This window comes from Chlamydotis macqueenii, chromosome 7 (genome assembly GCF_036417535.1).
Source record: "Chlamydotis macqueenii isolate bChlMac1 chromosome 7, bChlMac1.mat, whole genome shotgun sequence".
Taxonomy (NCBI): domain Eukaryota; kingdom Metazoa; phylum Chordata; class Aves; order Otidiformes; family Otididae; genus Chlamydotis; species Chlamydotis macqueenii.
The window spans coordinates 27399882-27426244 of NC_141562.1; the positions used below are offsets into that span (position 1 = coordinate 27399882).

The 26363-nt window shown below is 41.3% G+C and overlaps 1 protein-coding gene across 1 annotated transcript in view; it reads left to right on the forward strand.

Moving 5' to 3' along the window:
- Positions 1 to 26363, forward strand: part of SORCS3 (sortilin related VPS10 domain containing receptor 3) — a 307485-nt gene that overhangs the window by 162025 nt on the left and 119097 nt on the right. The window contains exon 4 of the mRNA XM_086751900.1: positions 4707 to 4865. Coding sequence (XP_086608026.1) covers positions 4707 to 4865 — 159 coding nt within the window. The remainder of the gene's footprint in view (positions 1 to 4706; positions 4866 to 26363) is intronic.

Genomic DNA, 26363 nt, shown 5'->3' on the forward strand with positions numbered 1-26363 from the left:
TACCTATAAAACTTCTCTGTGCTGATTTAAAGAGATGCGCTTTGGTAATTTACAGTGAAAATTTATGTTGGTTGAGAAAAATAAAATGATTCAATGAAAACTAATATTAATATAAATGCCTTTTATGTGGCACATTGTTTCATTTTTTGGTCCAGAAGTAGTTCATTAAAAGTTTCAGCTGTGTACAAAACAGAGCTGTGTTGTGTTGGGATAACACAGAACCAGGGAGCAAGAGTGGTGATAAAGCTTTTGAATGTGATGCTGTGGATACAGGTACTATAATGGGGATGGGAGATGAGGGTTGTTCTTGTGCCCTGGCTGCGGAAGAGGAAGGATAGTGGTGATGCGTCAAGCAGGCCTGCTAATGTGAGGGCAGAGCTGTGAAGGGTACTGAGAGAAGAACTGACTGCCGAGCTATAGGGGAGTCTTTGGCATAACTGCAGTAGACATTCAGGGAGATACAAACTCAGGCTACCTGTAGCTCCAAGCCGGTAGAGTCTGGGCACGTTGCAGTGTTGTGCCCCTGTGAAGTGTGCTAGCTCGTTACTGGTGTGGTTCAGTATTCCAGATCACAGTTATCTTTGTGTCTGGTAGCCTGGAGCAAAGGAAGAGTCTTGACTCATCCACCTGTACGTAGCCTATGTGAAACCAATACTGAGGAAGGTGCTTGCATTAACCTGGTGACACACCTGGAATTTAAATCAGGGTAGCAGGAACTCAGATTCTCAGTTACAAATCCTGCCTTACTTTTTATTATATTAGCCCCATCAGAGGCCATACTGTTTTAGTGGATTTGTGCTGTGATACAGTGTCTCTTTCCTCCCTCCCCACTTCTGCATTTGTTCAGAGCTCCTTTAAGGGTCCTACATGCTCCTCAACAAATACGAGTGACTCTTAGCGACTTCTGTGGTTTGACTACCAAATGCGGCATGGCAGGTATAGGTATGACACCACCCCTCCTTGTTCTTTCTGTGTACAGCCTATGCTTATTTCCTGGGATAAATCCCCTTGAAGTGTTCAGAGCTGGATATGTTTCCTGATCACATGCCGAAGATCTCTGGTCCATACCTTGTAGTTTATGTTGATCTTGCAAGGTGGCCTCTCCAAATTGTCTCCCTTCTATGTGCTTCCCCTGTTGGTGTCTGGTGTTCTGCTGAACTGGAATTCATTCAGTACAGTTCTGTGTGTGTCATCATTGCCCCCAAAGCTCCTGCTTTGAAGGAGATACACCGTGTACCAGACAGCTCTCTTTCTCTGCATTCATCTTCTAAGCAGCTGCCTGAAGTTCAGTCTAATTTTTCAGCCTGGCTTGTTTTGTCTGGTGCTTGCTATTCATTGTCCACTGAATTTTGGAGGTCAGGCTATAGCCTTTAGAGGAAAACCTATGTAGTGTAAACTACCTCTTCTCAAATATGTTTCCAATGACTTACCCTTAGTAGTAATCAATCCTGCCTCCTCCTCTTCCCCTCTCCGCTTACGCTAGAGAAGGCAACAAGTGAAAATAATATTTCATATGTGTGTGTGTGTATATATATATATATTCTAGAATATAGCAAGGTGAAATGTAATTTCCATTTTAATAAAGGCTGCCATTTAATTTAATATTATAGAAAATGATTAGATCTTAAAAACCTATAAATTACATCTGACAACTCTCTGGTGCTCCTTTGCTGTTCTTTGTGGCAATTATAAATGGCAACACAGGGTGCTGGCAGAAATGCTTGTTCTGATTGGAGTTTGTTTATTGACTCCTAATGAAAAGCGATTAATCTAAGTCACTACTGGGGTGGATCCTTCTCCCTGGCCCCATAATGAGAGGTGGTGTTTTCAGGCCCTTGACCAATGTCCTGCTGATTCCCCTGCCAAAAGTTGTCCCCTCCCCCCATTGCTTCCAGCAGAAAAAAAGACAATAAAAAATAAATCCCAGAGTCTCCCATTCTTCCTGCTTACAACGTAACAAAACTGTGGGCCAGTCCTAGCTGTATGACTGGTGGTGGCCTTTCATTTTTCACTCTGACTGAGCTTCCTGTTTCTTCCATCCTGCTCTGTGTAGGTCAGCTTTGCCTGGAAGGATGGATGAGTGGGTTCTTTTCTCCATTTGAAAAATTGGGGTTTGATATCAGAACTGGGTGAAGGGAGGTGGACAACTGGTGTGATGGCACTTAAAACAAAATATGACTGTTAGGCTTTTCCAGCTTCCTTTCTAGCTGTTAGTTTTCCTAGTTTGATGGCTTTATTATTTGATCTTGCAACCACTGTTACACTTCCAGGGAGACAAATGGCCATCTGGTGGAAACATCACCTTTTCCATCACATCTGACCCATTTCTTGAACTATCCACTGAAGTGTTGCAGATCGTGTGTTAAAGGGCAGAGTGGATGTTTTGCATGTGTACCACATCAGGGCTCTGCAGCTGTTGGCTGTGCTCCTTATCTGAGGGCAGAACTCTAACAGTGGCACTTTAATATACAGCATTATCATCTCTGTAACCTTCTGTGACATCAGGTGGAAAATCTTTTTATTCCTGAAGTATCCTTCCTTTTTAAATGTATGTTCTCTATGGTATAACTTGTTATATTGGCAATCTTACATCCTTCTTCCATTCTGCAGATGCAAGTGATTGTTCCTAGACTATGTTACAGTTCTCTGGCACAGGCAATATGCTGTAGATGAGCACAGGTATACTTGGGGGACAAAATGTCTTTGAAGTCTAAGTCAGCAGTGACAAAAAATGTCTTGAAATTGTGAGAAACCTTTCTTCTTTGGTTGCAAAATGAAATACATATTTTGATCTCGCTGGAAAGAAGTGTACCAAAGATTCCTTCTAGGTGGAGGCCATCAGGACCTATTCTCAAGACTAATTCCCAGGGAGTCAGTTGCCTGTGGGGACATTTCCTGGCACCAGAGCACAATACAAGTGCACTTTTTCTGGACTTGTGGTATGGCTTTCTGTGGGAAGAGGTGGAGATTGCTTTATGAGGCTGGTAAGCGGTTTATGTGAAGGATGTTGAAGGAGCTCTGAGTTCAAGCTGGAGTCATGCGGGTGGCTTCACCCTGGGACAATGTTCTGCTCCAGTTGTAAAGGCCCTTTTCATTTCTTAATGGAAATGATCAGAAACCATTTACATTATATTCACTTTTCCTTGGGAGCTTCATGGAGTGAATGAGATGCTTAAGATTAAACCATTGCTGAAATCATAGAATCATAGAGTCATAGAATGGTTAGAGTTGGAAGGGACCTTCAAAGGTCAGCTAGTCCAACCCCCCTGCAAGGAGCAGGGACATCCCTGACTAGATCAGGTTGCTCAGAGCCTCATCCAGCCTGGCCTTGAACGTTTCCAGGGATGGGGCTTCCACCACCTCTCTGGGCAACCTGTGCCGGTGTTCTACAACTTGCATCGTAAAAAATTTTTTCCTAATATCCAATCTAAATCTACCTCCCTCTATTTTAAAACCATTACCTCTCGTCCTATCGCAACAGGCCCTACTGAACAGCCTCTCCTCACCTTTCTTGTAGGCCCCCTTGAGGTACTGGAAGACCGCTATCAGGTCAATGTTTTTGCTTGATCAAAATCTAACCTACCAAGGGTCTTACCTTGTAACTGATTTTTTTTTTTTTCTATCAAAATTGATATGTTTCCCTATTGTAGTCCTGAAGTTGAAGCTCTGAAGAGGTGAATAAGAAAAGTTAATATAGACATGCAAGTGTAACAAAACTGCAGTGCATCTCAGCTAGCTGATCATTCTGCAGCTAGCTAAAAAAGGCAGCTCCTGGATCTGTTTTCCTGCTGAAAGGCAGTTTCTATATTTGTTTAAGTTACTGTATCAATAACCTGCTGTGTCTAGCACAGCTTTAATTTATTTCCCACTGTTTGCCTTTATTTTATGGTACTGGCATTTGCTTTAATGTGATGTCATTTTCTCCAGATGTTAATAAGATGGTGTTAATTTTTCTACAACATTTTTCTTGATAACGTTTATGTAGAGCATGCCATCTGATAATGTGGAATCAACCCATTTTAAAATATTGGTAATAATTTTCTAATTAAAATTAAAGCCTCAGAAGTGTTTTCCTCCCTGTACAAATTGAGGTCATACACTTTCCTGCTCTTGGGGAAAATTACATGTTCACTGTGTGAATGAATATCTCCTACTGTATAAATTGGAAGCATGGTATATGAGATCGTGTATCAATGTTTGCATGCATGCACATAGATTATTTTCAGATGCCAGCAGCTGACCCAGTAGGCATTCTGTTTTTCCAGTGAGGTGATGCTCTCATTTGTAGCTCTGCAAGCTGCCAAATAATGAGCCTTAAACCTCAAGAGTGCCCTGTTGTGTAGTTTTGGAGAGAATATTCCACATTTGGGAAGACAGGTGATAGACTGAAAAGCCTGGTGTGGCTATGTGAAGTTGCTATACTGAACCAAAATCAGGTTTGATATCAACACAGCGTTCTTCATTCTTGGTAGGCTTTCTGAATTTATCTGGATAAAAATAAAATGAAAAAAAAACATAATCAGTGAATGAATCTATGAATGAATCACCAAATAAAATTGAAGTTAAACACTAAAAAAAACCCGATTTGGAAAATCCTGTGAGCTGTTTACACTATTGAGCAATGTTTTGAATGGCACTAACAGGAATCAGTGCTGTATGACCTCACTTTTAAATTTATACACCTTTCCCTTCATATTTCTATTTAGATCATGCTTCTCAGTGACCCAGAGATTGAGAGCAGCATCCTCATCAGCTCTGATGAAGGGGCTACCTACCAGAAGTACCGTCTAAACTTCTACATCCAGAGCTTACTCTTCCACCCCAAGCAGGAGGAATGGATCTTGGCCTACAGTCTGGATCAAAAGGTCAGCAATTGATTTCGTATTTCAGTGATTCTTGAGCCAAGTGTCGAAGGGGACAGTTTCTAAAACTCCACACTTCCAGAGATGGTGAAGAAATTATGGTGTACTTTGCTACTTTCACTTTGCTACTTTCACTTTGCAGGTTTAAATTTTCTCAAAACCCACACAGTGACTCCAGAGCAAGCTTGCTAAAGGGAGAGGAGTTATACAGTGATGATGAGGAGTATGGAAACTTGAGTAGTAGTGTTGATAAGAAAGACAAAAAGAATGAGATTTGACATGACGTATGGAGCTGTTCTAAAAATGTTTTGGTTTGTAGGCCTTAGTGATTGCTGAGCTGTCTTTGAGGATCGAGCACTTGGGCTGAGCTGGGCTGTAACAGTTGGCTGTTGTGCTTGATGGGGTGCTCTTTCTGCTTGCAAACTGAACTCAATTATCTGGAAGTCAGTGAGCAGCAACAGATGACAAACTCCTCTGTGCCACTTTTTAAGTCACTTGGCAGTGCCTTCTGCTAGTGGGAGAACTCTCAAGTCTATTACTTTGTCCTTAGGCAGCCTGCTCTTACGTAGTACTCATCTGTCTTGAAAGATGCTGAGCAATGCAGGTGCAATGTGACTTGTGAAGTGTTGTGGCTGTAGAGGTGTGTTTCAGGTCTGGAGCAGCAGTCCCCACTACTGTCTGAAGCTGAGACAGGCCACATGATCAAGTTACAAATTTTAGAAAGCTTAAAACTTGCCAAGCTTTTCTTTCCTCTCTTCTGTTTTTGTCATCTATAGACTCTGGAAAATAAAAACATGTTAAATAGCCACTTTAAGTTTTTTTTTTTTTTTATTAGTCTGTCAAGTGTGTGTGTGTTCTGGGTGGGATTTTCAATTCCTAGTTATTTTTGAAGGTTTCTAAACTAGTCAGTCTCACATCCCAGCTATAAGGACAATACACCCAACATGTTGTGGCTCTTGTATTTGACGAAATTACCTCTGAAAGGCTAGTGCAAGTCTTTACCCAAGTAGTTACTGAGAGTATAATCAAATAATCTACTACCGCTGTACTTCTTGATGTAACCTTTCCGTCCACTTGTTAACAGAATGCTATGGCAGGCACCAGGTGGTTTGCTGCTATGCTGCTGTTGGTGCTTGAGTGACATTTGCCAGCACAAAGCTATTGTAAATACGCTCCTTTCATAGTATCAAGTCCTTACTGTATGAAGGAGTTAGTCAAATGTCAAATAGTTTTGTGCACTCAGATGTTCAGTGTAACAGGGATTTTGAAGTAGGCTAGAAAGACCAATCTATTAATTTGATGTCATGGAATGGTTTGATGCCACTTTTATCTGGATCTCACAGGCTGGTTCTCCAGCTGCATCCTGGTTCTACTGGTCCTCCTGTCCTCCTCTTTTTTTTTTTTTTTTTTTTTGTACCCATTTTCCTGTGAGGCAGCATGAAGTCACCTGGTACAAACTAGGTGGTGCTGGATCAGATAGTGCTTACATTCTCACTTCATGTGTTCAGGTTTTTGGGATATAACTGCTCTGAAACACTTTTGATTTAAATGCATGGAAGGGCAATAAAATAGAAAGTTTACCTGCAGGTAACATTAGTACCATGACAAGGAAAGTTGCGATGAAAGTCAGTGACTTGCTGTATGTTCCATGGTGCAGTCACTCCTGCAGTGGGAGACCATAATCTTCCACCTCCCTAAGCTTTAAAACTGTGTTTGACCTTTAAGTTCTGTTTATAATGACTACTTTAGACGCAGATTTAAAAATGCAAATAACTCTGAAAACAAATCAAATACATACAATTTGACTCCCAGCAGTAAATGTGTAAACAAGTTTGCAAATTTAATTTCATGCCTTAGATTTAAAAATAGCTTTCAGATTAATATTTATTTTATTATTTTTCTTTCAGTTAAAAATAATGATATGATGTTGTAAGCAAGCTGTGGTCAACTTGGAAATTAATGAGAATGAAGAATCTGAAAATCCATTTTGCCTTGTATGTTCCACAAAGTAAAATGAAATATCAACAGCTAGTGCCCTAAAAGTAATTGATTTGGTCACTGCCTAGATGAAAAGACTTTAAAATTGTTTTGTGTATCAAAATAGAAAACAATATTAAAGTTTTTGTGTGAAATAAAAATACTCAATATTTTGGATCTTCTTATTAGAAAGTTTTACTGTAGGTCTTCTGAGTTCCATGGCTGTGATTCAAGCCTCTTTTTAAATCACTCTTTTGTCCTCAGCTTCCTCCCTTCTTTTTAGCTAACTTCTACACATTTGACAACAATATTAGGCTATTTATCCAGTTGATTAAAAAACAAACCAACCAACTAAAAAAACCCAACACAGTTTGAATTCTGTCCTCTAACAGAATAACAGAATTACTGTCCCTTTGAAGTTGTTGTTTTAGAAAGTGTATTCACTATTCCAAACTTAGAAGGTGTATTCAGTATTCTAAGACAGGAGTGAATAAATGGAATAATGTAGAACTCTGTGGTACTCATGTGGACCCACAGGCTTTACATCTCCCCTGCAGTTTGACAGTGGACAAGTGATAACGGTTTTCAGAATAAGGTATTCCAGTTAGCTTTTTGGGGTGTTTTTTTTTTGGTTTGTTTTTTTTTTGTTTGTTTTTGTTTGTTTGTTTTTGTTTGTTTTTTTTACCTAGCTAACAGTAACTTCTTACAGTCTTTCAGCTCGCTTAGGAGAATGCTGTGAGACCACAGATCAAGTGTATGTGTCGATGATATGCAAGATTTGTCCTCTTTTTCTTGAGCAAGTGGTGCCTTCATACAGTAATACTCTAGTTGTGAATTTTCTCATCCGGTTACTGTTATGGCACTATTATGTGTAGTTTTAATCAAACGTTGTCGTGGTTTAACTACAGTCAGCAATCGAATACCACACAGCTGCTCAGTCACCCTCTCCCTCTCCAGGGGATGGGAGAGAAAATTGGAAAGAAAAGAAAACTGATGGGCTGAGGTAAAGACAGTTTACTGGGATAGCAAAGAAAAACATAATAATAATATATGGAGACAAATAATGATAATAATAATAGGAAAAACAATAATAATAATGATAATAAAAAAGAACAAATTATGTGCAATTTCTCACGACCTGATGGCTGGCCAATACAGCCTGTCCTGAGCAGCAATCATGGAATGAAAAAAAACCTGTAAACAATCCCAAAGTGTTTCCAAACAGCAAGAGAAAAGAGCATCAGTTCACGAGCCCGCCCCCACTTAATTACTGAGTGAGATGTTTATGGCATGGAATACTCTTTGGCCAATTTGGGTCACCTGTTCTGGCTGTATCCCTCCCAGCTTCCTGCATGTGTACGTTAGCGAAAGCTGGACAGCTTCCTTGGTCTGTTTAGCAACAACTCATAACATTGGTGGGTTTATCAACATTCTTCACTTATGAAATCCAAACAATGTTGGCTACTGAGAGGAAAATTAACTCCATCCCAGCTGAAACCAGGACATAAGTTTATGCTTCCAGCTTCTCCTGCTGGCTCTCTCTTACTCTCAGCCTTGACATTCAGGTGTTGCAGGATGCTCTGCAGATAGACTTGTTCTTCTCACTGCTCCTCTTATTGCCTTATTGTTGAATAACCACACTCCCCTAGCTTATCCCTTGCATGGTTCTGTTTTTATACCTGCCTGTGGACTTTTGCTACCAGTCTCACGTGATTCTAGTTTAAAGCCTAAACTTCACAGCAATCTTACGTCCAAAAATGACCTTTCCGTTATTTAAGAGAAGGAGCCCATGTCTTCTCAACAGAACTTCTCTTTGAGATATGACTTCCTAGCTGAGAAAGCCAAAGACTTTCTGACAAATATTATGTCTTTCATCAACTGAAATAATTGAATAAAGCATCAGTTCATTCCCAAATCTTTTATTACCACTCCCATGTGGATATTGTCTCTCTTTTTCCTGCCTGAGGCTATTCCTAGGGGCAAGGGAGAAGATTCAGTGAGAGGGATGGAGCTCAGGCGGCTTTCTGAAAGATGTTTTGCTGTGTGGCTACTGGTTGCTTTGTTCGTTTAAGGACAAATCACAGCCAGCACCATTTGTTTTCTCTTTGAAGTACCCAAAGAGTTATTGAGGATACTTCTTCAGTATGAGTCAACACCGTGTATCAGTTTTTCTTTTTTTAATTTTTGTAGCCAAGTATGGCCTTCCTCTGCTTTGCTAACTCTCTTGTATTATCAAATCAATGCAATATGGCTGAGGCAAGAAATCTGTTTGTGTGGGCATGAACGTGTAGCAAGTTCGTAGACCCTAATGTCTTCTCACAACGTAAGAAGCATAGGCAGAATTTTTGCAGGGCTTTAAGTAAGCATGGGTGGGTGTACTACTCCCCTCCGAGCAGCCATGTGGCATTGTGCAATTATCAGGCCCTGGGAGATTAATTGCATCTTGTGAGTTGAAAATCTTGGATCTCTTCCCAGTAGCTTTGTGTGTGTCTCCTATATTGATAAAATAGTGCAATCTGATGTGTGCACATGTTGGTTCTGTTAATGGCCCCCTGTGGCCTTTGACAGAAGGTGGACACTATGTAAATTTTATAGCCAATTTTCCTGCGAGTCGGACTGGATCTCACTAGTAGTGTCTGTACCGGCAGTTGGATAGATGAGCAAATACACAGGGAAAATGAGGCTTCATCCTCCACTTTTCACAGGATTTTGCAGAAAATATATAGGAAGTCATTTTAAGTGACCCTTATACCAAAGTGTGATGAGAAAAGGAATTATATGAAGAAGCTGTGATATTCACTGTTAGGAAGCATTAGAAACTGCTTTATGGAGTGCTGTGGAAGTTCAGAGTCTACCAGCATGTACGTGAGATATAGTTTTTGTTGCTGCCACACATAGTGTGGGGATGAAGATCTTGAACTGGTCTTGCATTTTTGATACTAATATTTCATTTATCCAAGGAAACAGCTAATTCTCAGTAAGCTCAACTTTCCACACCCTACTACCCCTCTGGGGAATGGGTGAGTCTGGAGGGTGGGATCAGAGGTGAGTTTCCAGCTCCATGGAATTTCTCTCATAATGACATTGAAACTTATTTCAGAGCAACATGCGCAAGTCTCTTGCATGAATAGTTGTTTAGAAGATAATTTTTAAAAAGAGATAAAATATTAGGGGAAACGAGATAGAGAATTAAAACATTTCAAATCACCATTGTTAAGAGGAAAAAAAAAACAACAAACAAAACTATGCAAAGAGGTAAGGTTCCACTTGTTCCTTACAAGCCAAACTGTGATTGAGAACCTGCTGGGAATAGGTGAGAGATTGAATAATTCAATAACAGACCACTTTAAAATCCCCAGCTACGCCATTGTGAATCTGAGAACACTGGATAAACAAGAAGTTTGGCAATCAGTGGCTTCACTCTGCATAGGGCTTAATCTTCAGCAGGAAGCAAACGAAAGACAGTGTCTTAGTATCTCTTCGAATAGGTGATAAATAAAATGTGCAAGATAACTTTCTGCTGTATCACCAAGTTGCACCTGGCAGATAGTATCAGGTCTGGCTGAAGAGATTCCTTCAGTGTTGGAGATTGTGGCAAGTTATGATCTGAAAATTTAATGTGGTGCATGTCAAAGCCCTGACTATCTTGACTAGACACTGCTGAATTTATCAAAAAGAGTGACAGATAACACTGGGACTATGTGGGAAACACTTGTTTGATAGCTAGACACACAGAGCCAGAGCCACAAAGGCAGTGTCTCTCTGCTGCCAGGTAAAGTTCTACCCTGGAGTTTGGACTCAGGCTCCCAGTATGACATAGTTAAGCAGCTAAGGGTGGAAATTTTTATATTTTTTGACAGTGTCTGGTTGGGAGAGTGCTGACAAAGAAATCCAGTGGAACTTGCTGAGAGGAGGGTAAGGCTGGGTTCAACATTCAAGGCCAGGTTGGTTGGGGCTCTGAGCAACCTGATCTAGTTGGAGATGGCCCTGCTCCTTGCAGGGCTGGACTAGATGACCTTTAAAGGTCTCTTCCAACCCAAACTGTTCTATGATTCTCTCAAAATGTAGGCACCTTATTCCAGGCAGTCATCCATCTTTGTCTGGGTTTCTTTGTGATGAGCTGTTTTCATAGACTTATAGAACAGCCCAGGTTGGAAAAGATCTTGAAAGATCATCTTGTCCAACCTTTTGTGAGAAAGGGAGCCTCGATGTGACTGTGTAGCACTCTGTCCAGTGATGTCTTGAAAGCCTCCAGGAGGGTGACTGGGGAAGTTCCAGTGATTGGCTGTTCTCACTGTAGAAAATGTCTTTCCCATACAAAGATGAAACCTCTCCTGGTGCAACTTATATCCCTTGCCTCCTGTCCTCTCCATGTGGCTCCTTGTGAAGAGGAGTCATATAAAGAAGTTAAGTCAGACCTTTATGTGCGCACGCACACACACAGATGGAGAAGACAACTCCTCTTCTCCTCTTTTCCTGTCATAGTAGGCCACTGAACTGGAATATTAAGAGAGCCCTCAGTGCCCTGAAGGACCCCTGGTCCCTGTTGTCTCAGGGGGTGCAAGCGCTACAGGGTGTCAGGCTTAGCTCCCCCTCCATCTGCTCTGCTTGGCTTCACTAGCGCAGAGACTGGACAGTTGTGTTCTCCTTCATTCCTAGTAAGTGCCCCAGAGCCCCTCGTCCTCGTATGTGCTGGTTCTCAGCAGCACTCCTGGTCCTGGAATTTAGATGTAACTGCAGTCAGAAATGTGAGCAACTTCTTTTATCAGCAACAACTCAAGCCTGCACCGCTGGGGTAAACTCAGCTTTTCTTACCAAGATGTGAACATTATATTTAACAAGGAAAATAAGCTCTTTCTGCTTCTGCATGGATCCTCATGGTAGAATCACCATTTTACTGTATGATGTGAGAGAACACACTGGGGCTGATTTCTTATCATGGCTCATTGATACCTGAAGAACAGGATGACTGTGGTTCCAGTCCCATGGATACAGTACTCAGCTTTCAAATTTATCTTGTACCAGTCGCTTGGCATTTGAGCACCCTGCAGACTGAAGCTGGAGGCACACCTACTGCATTGTTTTCTTCACCCAAAGGAAAAGAAATCAAGGAAGCTGCCATAAGAACAATTACTCTTAGAGGCCTGTCGTACTGAGGAATGAGTGAGTATGTTGCACAGCTCTAAAGAAACGCTTATGTTTTGTGTTTAATACAAGCCATATTACAGTAACTGCTCTTAGAAATCTCTACCACACTGACTGGTCCATTGTATTATACATTCATATTAAGAAGCAATCCCTGCCCTAGAGAGTTTGCAATTAAACGTGAAGCTGACAGAAAAAGCATTGTCCCTGGAGTATCCGTAGTGTATTCAGGCACAGGTCATTAAAGTGTTTCATTGCCTAACTACCACTGAGGACTATAACAAAGTCAGAAACTGAACCCAGATAGAGTCCTGTTCCCATGACTTAACCACAAATAAGCCTTTCATCTCTTTGGCTTTTGAATGCTCTTCTGAGAACATCAGGTTCTACAAACATATCGTGTGTCCTTCACTGGACAAGCCACCTGCCAGCAGCTCTCCCAGGCAGGCAGGAGGCAGGGCTCCATCAAATAGATAAACTGAAATGTTATAAAGTTAAAAAAACTCAAACAAACAAAAAAAACCCTGCCAAACCCTTGAGATTGGGAATATTTAAAGGCAATTTACAGAAGACTCTTCTTGAATATGGTAATGAACTGAAGAATCAAAATCACTTAACTTCATTTACAAATCATGAATATGTATCAGTGTCTTTAAATGAAAGGACGACTAAAACAGATATAGTGTTTGTTCAATTCATTAAAAAGAAGACAATTTATCAGGAGGGTTTTTTTTTTCCACTCTTAAACTAAAGCTATATGCAAATGTAGGGAAATCAAGACCTTGCGCTAATTCTGCTGCATGATGAATATTTTTATAATCCTAATTAGAACCAGTCATTTAGTTCAGCAATTTCCCCCAATCTAGTCAATTTGAAATTAAAATAGATGCCTTGATTACAAAACTCATTAGCAAAGAAGCACCCTTTTTGCTAACCAGTTCATTTGGAATGCACAAACTGAATGAAGTGAGGAGCACTTGTGTTGTCAATTGCCGTAAGTGAAGTGAGCCTTAATTGTTAGCATTGTGAAGTATTTGTGTTGCTGCATGTTTCATTGCAGTATAATATATCATTCATTAAATGTAACAAAAGCAGTTTTTAAATTATTTAATTAAGTGGTGTTGGTGTACCAGGTAATTTTTATAAAGTCAAATGTCAAAATTGTTTGCATTTGAAGTATTGATGGGTATTACTGTCGGAAAGAAGACGTATGACTCTGCATTTATCATTCTGATTATGGTAAGCCTGGCAGTTTTAATAGGAGATGAGAAATTAAATTATCCAGCCCTGACTCTACTTCAGAAATTCCTGATGAATTTTGTCCTAGCAAAATAGTGAACTTTGGACTTGTGATGACTTGTTGTGGCAAAAAGAAAGTAACTGCTTGTGAAATTTGATTTAGCTAGAACAGACTTTCCTATTGCTTTTTATTTATGTTATAGATACTTCATGAACAGGTTTTACTTTGAAAAGGAAAATAGAGAGATAAATGGAGTGAGACACATTCAGTGCTTAAATGTGCTTTTCTGCTGAAGCAACCTAGTTTATTGTGTAACAGAGCAAGGATCTTGTGGTCTGTTCCTGGGCCATGCTAAATCATGGCTGGGTATTGATTTTATCTGCAGCCTAAGTGGGGTGAGGGGTGGTTATAAATATAGCAGACAGGAATAACCGTGAAGAAATTAAGAAGCTTGAAGAATAAGAACCTTGGGGGTATGATTTATTTTGCCTGACTGTAGAGATCTAAAATGTAGAAATATTTGTCTATATTAGGTGCCAAGGCTGCACACAGTAGTTGGTGGTGATCTACTGAATAGTGTTGGTTGATTTCTGGAAGCAAATGTAGATGACTATTTTAGGATGAGGTAAATTGAACCTTAGACTTTTTTTTTTGTATTGACTAGGCCTCAATTGACTGTCAAGGAAGTAATTCCTTTGCTGAGATGTAAGTATTTACTATATTACCTGAGATTAGGAGACTTGAAACCAACCCTGCTCTCTGGATGTGTGCAAAATGTATGGCATGGGATATGATTCCAATGTGGTCAAAGCAACAAAAAGCATTAAGTTTCCTAATTCCTGCTGTTGTGCCTATATGTTATAATGACCCCTTGCTCTGGAGAGAGAGTAAACCTGATGTGCAAGAAAAGGTGGCTTTCTTTTCCTTTTCCTTTTCCCTCTTTCTCTCTCTCTTTTTCTTTCCTTTTTTTTTTTTTTTTTTTTTATTTTCCTTTTTCTTTGTCTCCATATTGCTTTTCAAAGCTCTGTCTCAGTATTTGCCTGGCCTGATGGCAACATTAAGTCTCCTCTAAAAACTGTTGGGCAGAATTATAATGATATCACTTTCAGTTTAAGAAAAGAGCGCAATTCAACTGTTGACTCCACTCAGGTGTCTGCTGATGCTGACCATGAAAAGCTTCAGTCTGGTGTCCTTTCCCTTCTCATTGAATTGACTCACTGTGATGCAGGTTTAATTTTACCCAAAATATCACCACTGAAGTAACAGAGCCTGTGTCCATTAACTTAAACTTGTGTGAATTGTCATGAAATTTTAGTTTTAAATAGTGCTACATATAAAATGTAGAACTTAATAGGAAAAAAGGCAACCCTGACCTCAGAGCAGCCAAATGATTTAGCCTAAGCCTAATTTTAATGTTATGCACAAATATTTTGTGGATTAAGGCCTATAAGTATGTAAGCCTTTACACATTATCTTGTGAAGCGGTTATACAGACAGGCTTTCACTATTGCAAAGTGCCTGCAAAGACATACAAGTCATGCATAGGCTTTTAACGCTGGGATTTTAGGTAGTTTCACTCTCTTGGGTTTTGCTGTTGTCTTTTCTTTCTTTAATGCTTCAGGATGTTAAAGCCTGAAGCTTGGGGAAGATGGGTCGGCCACCACCTGAAATTATGACTATGGGCATGTAGAATTCAATACAGAGGGACACTATTTAATTCCCTTGGACCAAGAATGCTTTCTGGAAGGTGGTGATTAAGAAGCTGTTATGTTTTGTTAACTGAGAAGGGTCATGTTTTATCCAGAAGGATTTGGGACCCATCAGCTCCCATTACTGTCAGTGATTCAGGCCGTTGAGAACCGTTGGAAGTCTGCCCAGCAGGGACTATTCTTTCTGTCTGGATAATGGTGGCATTAATTAGTATTTGCACATTGCCTTGACAATACAAGACCTCACTGTTTGGAAGTATTGCACATTAGGATGGCAGTGGGCTACTTAAGACAATACTTTCATCTTTGATGTCCTCAAAGATGGATGACTGGGATGGGATAGACCAGTGTCCTTGAGGCAGGCATCTGGGTGGATGATGCTGAGGGGTGAAAGTACAGTCCTCCTCCCCCATGCACACACCTGTACATGCGTATTTATTATGTTATCAGCAACTGAGAACTGGGACAGTCTGGTTGCATTTCTGTGTGCCAGACCAGGAGCTTGCAGTCAGGAGTGGGAATAGCAGCTCTGGGAACAGCAGGCTGTCCCTTGCTCTCAGTTCTGCCCTAACGCAGGGGTGTTTCAGCTTCTCTTAGCAGCTGCCGAACCTCTGGCATATTTGCATAACCTGAAAAAAACGCTAGTACTTGGGAAGAGGGCTATGTGAACCATCCAGGGATGGGAATCCTTAGGAAGTGTGCAGTCCCGATCCTGATGCTGAGCCTTGGCTATAGTTGGCAGTACCAAGTGTCCTGGTTTTGGCTGGGAGTTAATTTTTTTTTTTTTCCCAGTAGATGCTGAGTTTTGGATTTAGCATGGAATTTGGTATGGGAAAAATGTTGATAATACACTGATGTTATTAGCTCTTGCTAAGAGATCAAAGAGGTTTTTTTCAGCCTCCCAGGTTTTGTTAATGTGCAGGTGCAAGAAGCTGGGAGGGGTCTAGTCAGTACAGCCGACCCAAACTGGCCAAAGGAAGTAATCTGTACCATAGATGTCCTGCTCTGTGTGTAAGTGGGAGTTAGCCAGTGGGCACATCCCTGGAAATCACTGTTCTGGGATATCTCCTGTTTCTGCTCTGTGATCGCTGCTTGGGGAGTAGCTGAGTGTTGGTTGGTGAGTGGTTGCATTGCTTGTTCTTCTCAGGTTTTCTTTCTCTCCTTTTGTTGTTTTCATTACAATTTTTAAAATTATTATTATTATTTTTATTTCAGTCATTAAACTGCTCTTCCCTCAACCTGGGAGTTTTCTTACTTTTACCCTTCTGATTCTCTCTCCCATCACACTGGGTTGGGGGGAGAGAGGCAGGTGAGCGAGTGGCTGTGTGGTACTTATCTGCCAACTGGGGTTAAACCATGACACCGAGGACCAAAGCGTTTGCCGCTGTTTTACTTCTAGCTGTGTAGCTATGCTTTCCCTTGCAATGGAGGATGTGCAGGGCCCAGTCAGATCATCAGATCCTACAGGCTGACCCTAGATGACACGGAGCATCTTGACATGATTTCAATGGAGGTCTGTTGCTATGATGGCAATATCTGCATATCTGCTGGCATGTCACATCCATTTAACAGGACACCATTATTATCTTATCTCTAGCAGTATATTATCAAAATCTTTTTATATAGCTGAGAAATGTGTACCTGAGAGTCAAAGAAAGAGAAATTCCAGAAAAGGAGCAGGCAGGAATGGCCATATCCTCTCCAATATTCTTTCGTGAAGCCTAACTAGATTTTGTAAATCCTAGGATGCTCTGGTGATTTTTGCACCATTCAGTTCTTAGAAGGTTCCTTCATGCTGTGACCAGGACGAGTCATCTGGTTTACCCAGTAGTGCCAGTGTTAATGCAGTCTTGTCCTGGTCACCCCCACTGTCATGCAAGGGGTATTTAAAATAATAATTAAAAAAATTAATAAGAAATCAAAGCTTGATGGTTACTGAGGCAGAGGCAGAGTCGACAAGGCAGTGAGAGAGGCTGAAGGGAAACTGACGCACAAAGAGGTGAAGTGAGGTCTGCAAGGTTAGCCAGCTAACCCGTGACAGAGCTGCGACGTTACCAAGACTGTCTAAGTCAAGTTCTATTTTCCTTTCCAGTGGCCCTATAGAAATGTTACAGGAGTTGCTCTTACTACAACTTCATCTTTCCCCAGGCTTCAGGCTGTGGCAGAAATTCCAGTGTGGCTGGAGTGGGGACCCCACATGGGAATTTCACATCAGCAGGTGCTGTGGCTGTAAATGTGCCACGGGGCAGAGGGGGCCATTCTTCTATATTTTAGCACAGCGGTGTACTGAAAAGCTCATACATTTGATTTCAAATAATTTAGCGGCTGTTGTGTGAAACAAATTTCTGTAATACTGGAAGCTGGTACATGGCCCTAGTTTTATTTCAGACTACCTTGCACAAATAGGTTTCTCTCTGCCTCTCCTCCCTGTTTTGACTCACTACAAATCATCCTTGCCTCCAGTACTTAATTTCAGCTGGGAAACAGACCATGTTCTGATCCAATAGCACACCTGAGCTGGTTTACAAAAAATGTGTGCAGTCACATACGTAGCAGCTGAAATTCAGTGTAGGTCCATTGGTTTTTAGCAGGGAAATACTGATTTACATCACTGGACGATCTGGCCTGAAAACATGTATGTTTTTCTGTTTGCGCAAGAAAAACAAGATGGATGTAGTTTACTCTTTCCAGTGTATGGTGGGTTTGTTTTTTTGTTGTTTTTTTTTTTTTTTCCCCCCCCTAAAATCTACCTATTGAGAGATGCAGATTCCCTGGGCTCATCTGCCTGTTTGCGAGCTATCGCTTATGTTAAGGCAGCTGTTTGTTTCCATTGTTCAACCTTGACATTTGAAAATTCACCTCTTTTTTTCTTTTTAAAAAATTTCTTTTTTTTTTTAAATCTTTTCGTATTTTTTTCTCTTCTTCTGCCTTCTGAAAGAAATGAAATGTAATCAATATTATTCTGAGCAACAAGGGTGCTGGAGGAACAACTGTAAGTCCTTTGTCCCCAGAGTAGGCACAGATGATTCAAATTTCTCATACACTCAACAGTAACCCAGTATGTGTTTCAGATTTTCATGCTCATTGCTTCAATGGTGGAAAAGGAGGCCAGTGCCTGGATTTTCTGGTCTAGCACTTCAGAACTAGGAATCCCAAGCTTTTAGAAGTCATGAATTGGTCCTTTGAAAGTTGTGAGTTTAGCAGAGAAAAAATCAGGAAGATGTTGGAATAGTATCAGTTCTCTCTTACATCTCTCTTGATGCTTCTGTGACAGAGGATATGTTGGGAATCATGTTTTTCAAATGCTTCCTCACAGTTAACCAAACAAGAAGCTTTCTCTTTACAGGAAGGAAAAAAGGCAAGATTTTAATAATTTCCTGGTGCTAGCACTGTGTTGCTGTGGGCCATTTATGCTTCTAAGAGATCTTTATTCATCATTGCAAATGCTGCATGTCTTCAGTTGCGTTTTGCTGCTCATTTCAAACTGGTCTTTGATACAGGTTTTCTGGGAGAGGGCTGGTGGCCTGTTTGTATGCAGTGTGCACACACTTGTGTGCATGCTTGAATTTTTGCAGTAGAAGCCCCACAACAGTTTTGTGGCAGTTACAAGAAGTTCTTCCAGTGTAATAAAATTCTTTAGGTTTGTGGTCAATTGATTTTTATAGGACCATGGGTGGCTGTAAAACGAAAGTTAGAGCATGATGCAGTAAAATTTTGGCACATCTGAAGTATTGTGGGTATGATGAAAGGAGGAGCTGAGGCACCAGAAGGAAGGATGATATTTTTGAGAAAAGGACAATTGATAGAACAACCAACAAAACTTAAAGCTTTATAGGAAATCCTTGAGATTCTGTAGTGCAAAAGGAGGAAGACCTGATCCTTCCCACAGCCTCCTACCTTGGGAATCTCATTTTTGCCAGAGGGTCACTGGTCATAAACTATCTGAATGTACATTTTGTGGTATTTTATGCTTGCAGTGTTCAAGAGATAACAGCATGTACAAATAACGTGTTAGTAGAATATACTGTACCCAAGGGGACTTTCCTGCTATGTAGTAAGAGAATAATAATGTCATCAAAAGTTTTTCTGCCGAAACAGAACTCTGGTTTTGTCCTCTAGCACAGTATTTCCTTCAGGCCAGTTGATTTCCTCAGATCTCTGTGCAAGTCCACAACAGTTCCACATACCCAGTGGTACAAATGTGACAAACCTGAGAGTTCTGCTGCAAAACTAAGCCCCAGTGTTTCCCAGCCAGATGAGTTGTGTTTTTTTCTCTAGTGACAGCATGGAGAAGGCTGCTTTATTTTTCCTCTGCAATCTTCCTTTATCTTTTGAATTATGCCCTACCATCACTGTGAACATTGATTAACTTCAGGAATTAAAGTTACCTTATATCAAGTTTGGTGACTTGTTGACAATGGTTATTGCCTTGGATCATGTTTGCTTATTGTTGTTGAGATTTTTGTGTATCCTTTTTTTTTTTTTTTTCCCCTTTCACCCTGCTCCATAAGGTGGATTTGAAGGTACCAAGATTTTGAATTAAATGGAATAAATAACTTAAATATAGACACCACAGAATATGTAGAAACCTGAGAGAGGATAGATAAGAGCTTCCTTTTTCTTGCCTGATCTGCAATTGCAGATTCATTTATTCCAAAGGTACAATTTTCCACTGTTTGATTGCAGGAACCAGGTGATGGATGAATCAGAGATGACAGTGTAAATGGTGTATGCCCAGCAGCCTTAGGGGATCCCTGAAACATGCGAGTTTCTCATTTGGTGATTTTTCTGGCAGTGATGCCTCAGTGCAGTGACAGTTTCTGCTACAACTGTCAAGTTAAATTGTTCCTGATGGTGGCTGGCATTTCCAATGATGCTGTTCATTTGGGTTTCTCCTGTAAACATCCGTATGCTGCCCTTCTTGCTGGTACGTGGGTGGTATTGTCAGTCTCCCCTGTACCTTTGGATCAAGACAAACTGAATCCCTGTGAAGTGCAGGGAGGACACCATCTCTCGCCTTCCTTGCTATTCAGGGTGAAGGAAAGGATATTACCTTGGAGTCTCCCAGATTTGAAACCCCTTCTTGCATGTGATCTCTGACTTGGCTGTGTGTGTGTGTAGAGGTGGGTGCCTGAGTAAGCAGACTCTGCTTTTCTTCAGTACTGCTGTTGTCAGTAAATGGATTGCCAGGGAATCAGGCCAGTGAGAAATTTGGCTGGCTAGAGCTGGACTGACTTACCCCACAGGATTTTAAGGGTGTTATAATAAGAGCAGTACTGGAGAACATCTTCAAGCTAGCAGAGCTCTGGTGGAGAGTGGAGCTGACTGAGGAGTAGGAGAGTATGGCTGAAAGGAGCTGAGAGTTTCTTTTTTATATAATATGTTCAAACTCGCAGAAGCAAGTTTGCTTTGGCAGTTGAGTCATCCAATGAATCAAAATGTACGGGCCATTTAATCTTAAATTTTAGTTCTCTTGATTTATTATAGGACAGTATATGACAAGTGTGTAGTAATGAAGATGGCCTAAAAGAGTGAATTGTAGAACATGGTATAAGAACTAAGGTGTTTGAGTAGGAGATAATATTTACTAAAGCTGCATTCTCAACACTATCCCAAGTTGAAGTTTTCTACCTTATTTTTATAATCTTTTTACTCAGAAGTTATTTCACGGTCACAGTTGTCCTATGGGCAGCATCTGTGTTCTCTTTTGGGGGACACAAGACTGCCATTAACTACAGCGGGCCTTTCTTCGGTCCAGTGTCTGGCCTTGGTCCCAGGTAGTATAGAGCATAGCCTGTGTGTGGGGGCCAGAATTGTCCAGAGAGGGATTCCCCCAGTGCAGGACCTTTACACTTCCTGAGCGGTTCATCTACTGTAGTAGTTCATCTACTGTAGCTTCCCGCAATCCTTTCAGGATGGCGTCAGGGGCATAGCCATGACCAAAAGAGTTGGAAGTAGCATGGTGTGTTGTGGCAGCCTATAAATGCCTGCTGTAAGGCTCGGGAAGCAGAATTGAGCTAGAGTAAATCCAGGGAAAGGCCAATTGTGCCATCCTTCCTGACTTACATATCTCCTAGCAGGCAGAGCTGAGAATATGGCCCTTTGGCCCCTTTGTAGACTGTATTGCCGTAAGAAGTAATAGATACCAGTGATAACATGTAAAGGAAATTGTTAAAAATTATTATTTGCCATGCTTGTCTTGAGCACTCTTAGGAAGTGTATTTAGGGAAGGGTTTCTAAGGATCAGAAATTTCTGTCTCTGCCTTGTCACCCATGCTAGCCTTCAAAGCTTCCCATTTCCTTGGTGCCATTTACATACAGGAATACAGTTCTGTGCTTCCTTTTTACAATCTCTGGAGAAATTCTGCACGTTCAACGCTTGAAATCTCTCTGTGGGTCACTTTTGTTATTACCTTTTCCTGACTTCCCTCCAAGTTACCTGGCACCTGCATCTGTGATGGATTTCTTGATGTATGCATCTTTGCATCAGACAGTGAAACCTCTGCCATGGTGAGCAAAATGTTTAGCTACTCTGAACGCACAGCACTGGCTTGTGAACCTGCTGGGCTGATGTGCTAATGCCACTGAGCAGAGCAAACCTCTCCGGCTTCACAGCTTTGTTACTGTGTGGTGCAGAGACTGCAATGGTCTCTGGCAGCAGAGCAGAGTCAGATTAGAGCAGGAGGTACTGGAGCAGCCGACAGTTATTCAGTGCCCAGCCACGAGCTTCCTCAGTCATCAGAAAGTATATATTTTGTACAGCTCAACCTTTGCTTGCCCTGATTTTTGGGTGCTTATAGGAAATGTGCTTGACGCAGTGGGCCAGTGCAGTGCTGTTGTTTTCTCACTTTTCCTGAAGATGACAAAAGCTGCTTGGTAAGCTCTTGAAATCTGGTGAGATCCCGGCTGAGTTCCTCTCTTAGGAAAGGTGTGATTTGTGCTTATCATTTCGCAGTGATCTCTTCTTGATATCGTAAATCCCTGACAGAACCCACAGCCTCAGGGTGAGGGTGCACAGTGTCCTTGTAGGGTGAATGGGGTAGAAGAATGTGGAGTTTGTGAGATTGCTCTGGCTTTGTGAAGAAATAGAGTTGCACAACATGGCTGTGAAGTGGGGTGCAGGTCTTGAGCACCTGTGAAATTTATTGCTCTTCAACTGGTGAGATGAGAACCGTATGAGGAGAGGGCACACCTACCCTCTTCTGGGGCTGGCCCCAAGTGGGAGCAGCTTTACCTTACAGCATTTTCACCTGTGTGAGCTACATTGATTTCAGGTGTGTGTCTGCTCAGTGTCTGCAGGGTGATGGGTCTGTCTTGACAGGCTTGGGAATGGTCTTGAGTAACTTCCCTGGCCTGTGAAAATGCTGATAAACGGAAAACTGAAGCTGAATTGGGTGGCAGTGGGGTGTGTGTGTGTGTTAAATAGAACATAGTTTAATATGGAGCAAAAAAAGTTGTTTTAATTTTGCTGAAATGACATGTTCTGGTTGAGCTCAAATTAACATTTATTTATTTCAAGCCATGTGAAAAATTTTACATGATTTTAACATTGCAACAATTACATCTCAGAATAAATTTCTATTCTGAATGCAGTTTCAAACCCTTTTCTTGGATGTTCATGTATGCACTTCTAGAAATCTTGTTTTTACCACATAAAGAAATAATTCAGCAAAATCTTACATGAATTTGGAAGGTATTTTGGTGATGTCTGATCTTTCTTTCACTAGTCTAGAAAAAACACACTTCCATTAACATCCTATTCTGCATATAATAGAGGTTACCCTATAGATAGTGCCACAGGATTTATAAAGGAAGAAGAAGAGGAAGAGCCAAGCAAGTGATTGTAGCTTTATGTCCCACTCTGGCTAATGTCTGAGGCTCTCCTTCTTTTCCTGTTGTAGTCTTGTGCTCAATAAACATGAAAGATTGGTCTATAATAGCAACAAATGTACCCAGACTCTTGCGCTGTAATTAAAGGCATATATCACACAATAAAGCACATTTGAATGAAAAATCTTCCGATTAGGCACATGGTTCCCATTTATTTCCCCTTATCGTTAAACTTTTGGAGTATAAGTGTTGATGATGTGTGAGGAGGGGCTTCTAAAGGGTTGCAGTGTGGAGCCCCTGGGAGCAAACAAGATTTTTTTTTTCCTCTTGGCCTGGGAGGGCAGAGAGCTCCTTGTCACAGGCTGAGCTGTACGGCCCCATTGGCTAAATCCATGCAGTTGGTGGATCCAGTTAGCATAGCTCTTGGATTAAAACCTGCTTCATGATTTTAAGCTGAGAAGATACAGGGAAAAAGGACCAGCCTGGCTCAGAGGGAGAAAAGTCAGCAGCCATTAGAGCTGATTCAGTCTCTTGTCACTGTTAAAGAGCTGATCCTAAGGAAAAAGGGAGTGAAGCAGCAGCTGGGACAACAGGAGCAGCCTGCAACCCTCCTCTGCCTCTGGCTGAGCCTGTTGGATGCCAGTGGAAGAAATACTGATAAAGATATCTCCTGGTGCACCTTGTAGAACCCGGTAGCAGGAGGCAGTTCTGCCACCTCTGTCCCGTTCTGATCTCTTCACAGTCCCAATATTGTCCCTCCCTTCCCCATTCTGCATCCTTGCCCCTTTCTGTGCCTAGTCTTGCTGTCTGCTCTGCATCACTGATGTGGGAAACTGTCCTCCTGCACGGCACATTGCTTGTCTTATCTGTTATGTCTCAATCTATTCTCAGACTCTGGAAGTAGAGTTTTTTGGTTTCTAGGGTTTTTCTCCTTTTATGTCTTTAGTTTTCAATAAGGCTTGTTAACAAAACACTCAGTGTTTTGTCAGGGTCAGTGACAATATATCGCTTACCTTTAGCTCTCCCTCCGACTCCAGAGCTGATTTTGAAGTGGTTAAAATATCATGAAGAAAGTAATAAACAAGCAATCCAAAAAAGTTAGCCTTCCCTCAAAATGGTGTGTCTATTTATAGTACCTTTTGCAAGTTGCTAGAGCTAAATTATTTAGGAATGATTGAAATGTGTTTTGACTGATTGAAGTGAACATTTATTTTTTTTTTCTTTCCAACCCCCGAATTTTCAGTTTAAGAAAAAAATCTGAAAGTAGTACTTTTCATCTCTGTTCTGAGCCACTCCAGCATTTCTGGAGTTGGGGAGACAGCAGGAAAGAGAGGCTGTTTTTCACTCAGGACTGAAACATGCCTTCACTTCTTTAGTGTTACTCGTTTAAGTCACTGCTCATGTTGCAGCTGTATCTGGACTTCTTGTTCCACTACAAACCAGTTACACAGTAGAAAAGCAAAAGGTATGCTGTTTTCTCAGCAGAAATGGCAAATTTTTGGCTGTGTATGCTCAGTACCAATTAGGCTTAAGAGAAATTGAAATGTGAAGGTTTTTGAATGGACTACTTTTTCACCAGTTTAATCCACTTTCCTCTTTTTCTTGGAGATGAGGTGGAGAAGCAGGAAAAGGCAAATTGTGCTTTCAGCATCGGGTTTAAGCAAAGTGCATTGCAGTGAGTAGGCCCATACGGTGAAAGCTTTTTTTTTTTTTTTTTTTTAAGTCTGTAAAACTATGAAATATGGCATCAGTGCATAGTCTTAACCTACCTGGTTTCTTTATAAGCCAGGTCTGGGTTGAGTTATACAATTACAACATGAAGTCAAACATTTCCAAAGTCTTTGGGCTTTGTGCAGAAGATCCCTGACTAGTTTCTTATAATAGTAGTGTGGAGTCTGAGTTTCTTTTGTCTGAAGACCTACTTTTGCCTTCAAGCATGTGAAATATTTCAGTATTAGATTTGAAAATGCAGAGAGACTTTGCAGCTTCTAATACTTTTTTTTTCCCTCTGTATAAGACAGATGATGGAAATGCCTTTAGTATTTAATTTCTATTTAGACCAGATTCTTACCAAAATAGTCTGTTTCCAGTGTCCCTTGTGCTGTACGACATCTGTAGAGAAATGAGGAAGCTCTGGTGAGTCTCAGACATGCAACAGTCTGTGGACACAGTCTCTTTCCATGCCTGAGACAATCTGGCTGTACAATGCTAGAGAAGAACCTTGGGCTATAATGAGGTCTCTTTATGCAGCCTTTAATCACCTGGAAAGGAAATCAAAGCAGAGAGATAAACCGGTCCATTTGTTTTCATTACAATTACTAATTTTTACAACTCTGTGTAAACAAAGCCCATAAATATAGTGCTGGTAGACTTCTTTCTTCTCAGCTCAGCTCCACCAGCTGTTACACAAATCTTTTGGCTCAAGAAGGAGGATTTATTTTTATGTTTGTTTATTTTTAGGTTCTTTAGTGTGGATCAGTCAAGGATGCCTTACCTTCAACTAGATCAGGTTGCTTAGAGCCCCATCCAGCCTGACCTTGAATATCTCCAGGGATGGGGCAGCCTATTCCAATGTTTCGCCACCCTCATCGTAAACGATTTTTTTTTTCTTACGTCTAGTTTGAATCTACCCTCTTTTAGTTTAAAACCATTACCCCTTGTCCTATCACTACCGGCCCTGCTAAAAAGTTTGTCCCCATCTTTCTTGTAGGCCCCGATTAAGTACTGAAAGGCTTCAATAAGGTCTCCCTGGAGCCTTCTCTTCTCCAGGCTGAAAAACCCCAACTCTCTAAGCCTTTCTTCATAGGAGAAGTGCTCCAGCCCTCTGATCATTTCCATGGCATATTTCTAATGTATCCATTCTAACATGTCCAGGTCTCTCCTGTACGAAGGTCTCCAGAGATGGATGCAGTACTCCAGGTGGGGTCTCACCAGAGTGGAGTAGAGGGGGAGAATCATCTCCCTTGACCGGCTGGCCGTGTTTCTTTTGATGCAGCCCAGGCTATGATTGGCCTTCTGGGCTGCAAGCACACATTGATGGCTCATGTCCAGCTTTCCATCCACCAGTACACCCAAGTCTTTCTCGGCAGGGCTGCACTCAATCCCTTCATCCTCCAGCCTATATTAATATTGGGGGATTGCCACGACCCATGTGCAGGCTCTTGCACTTGATCTTATTGAACATCATGAGGTTTGCATGGGCCCACTTCTTGAGGTTGCCCAGGTCCCTCTGGATGGCATCTTGTCCCTCAGGCTTGTCGACTGCATCACTCAGCTTGGTGTGAATCTTTCCTTGAATGCGGTTGTTCCTAGTGTGAGTAATAAAGCCTCTTCCATGGTAACGGGGCGGCTAAAACCAGGTCAGGAGCAACAACTGAAGCATGTTAGACCTAAGTCATGTCCTTATTATGCTGCAAGTAATATATCCGGCCTCACATGAGAACCTGAGAAAGGGAGCTGCCTAGACGCCACGACTTAAACATTATACTGGGGCTGTGTAAGGGAGAGGTATCCATCTGTCCTCAAAAAAGGAGGGATGGAAGATAGGCAAGGAAGGTAAGATGGAAGATGAGATATAGAAGTAGAGCGTGTTTCTGTAGT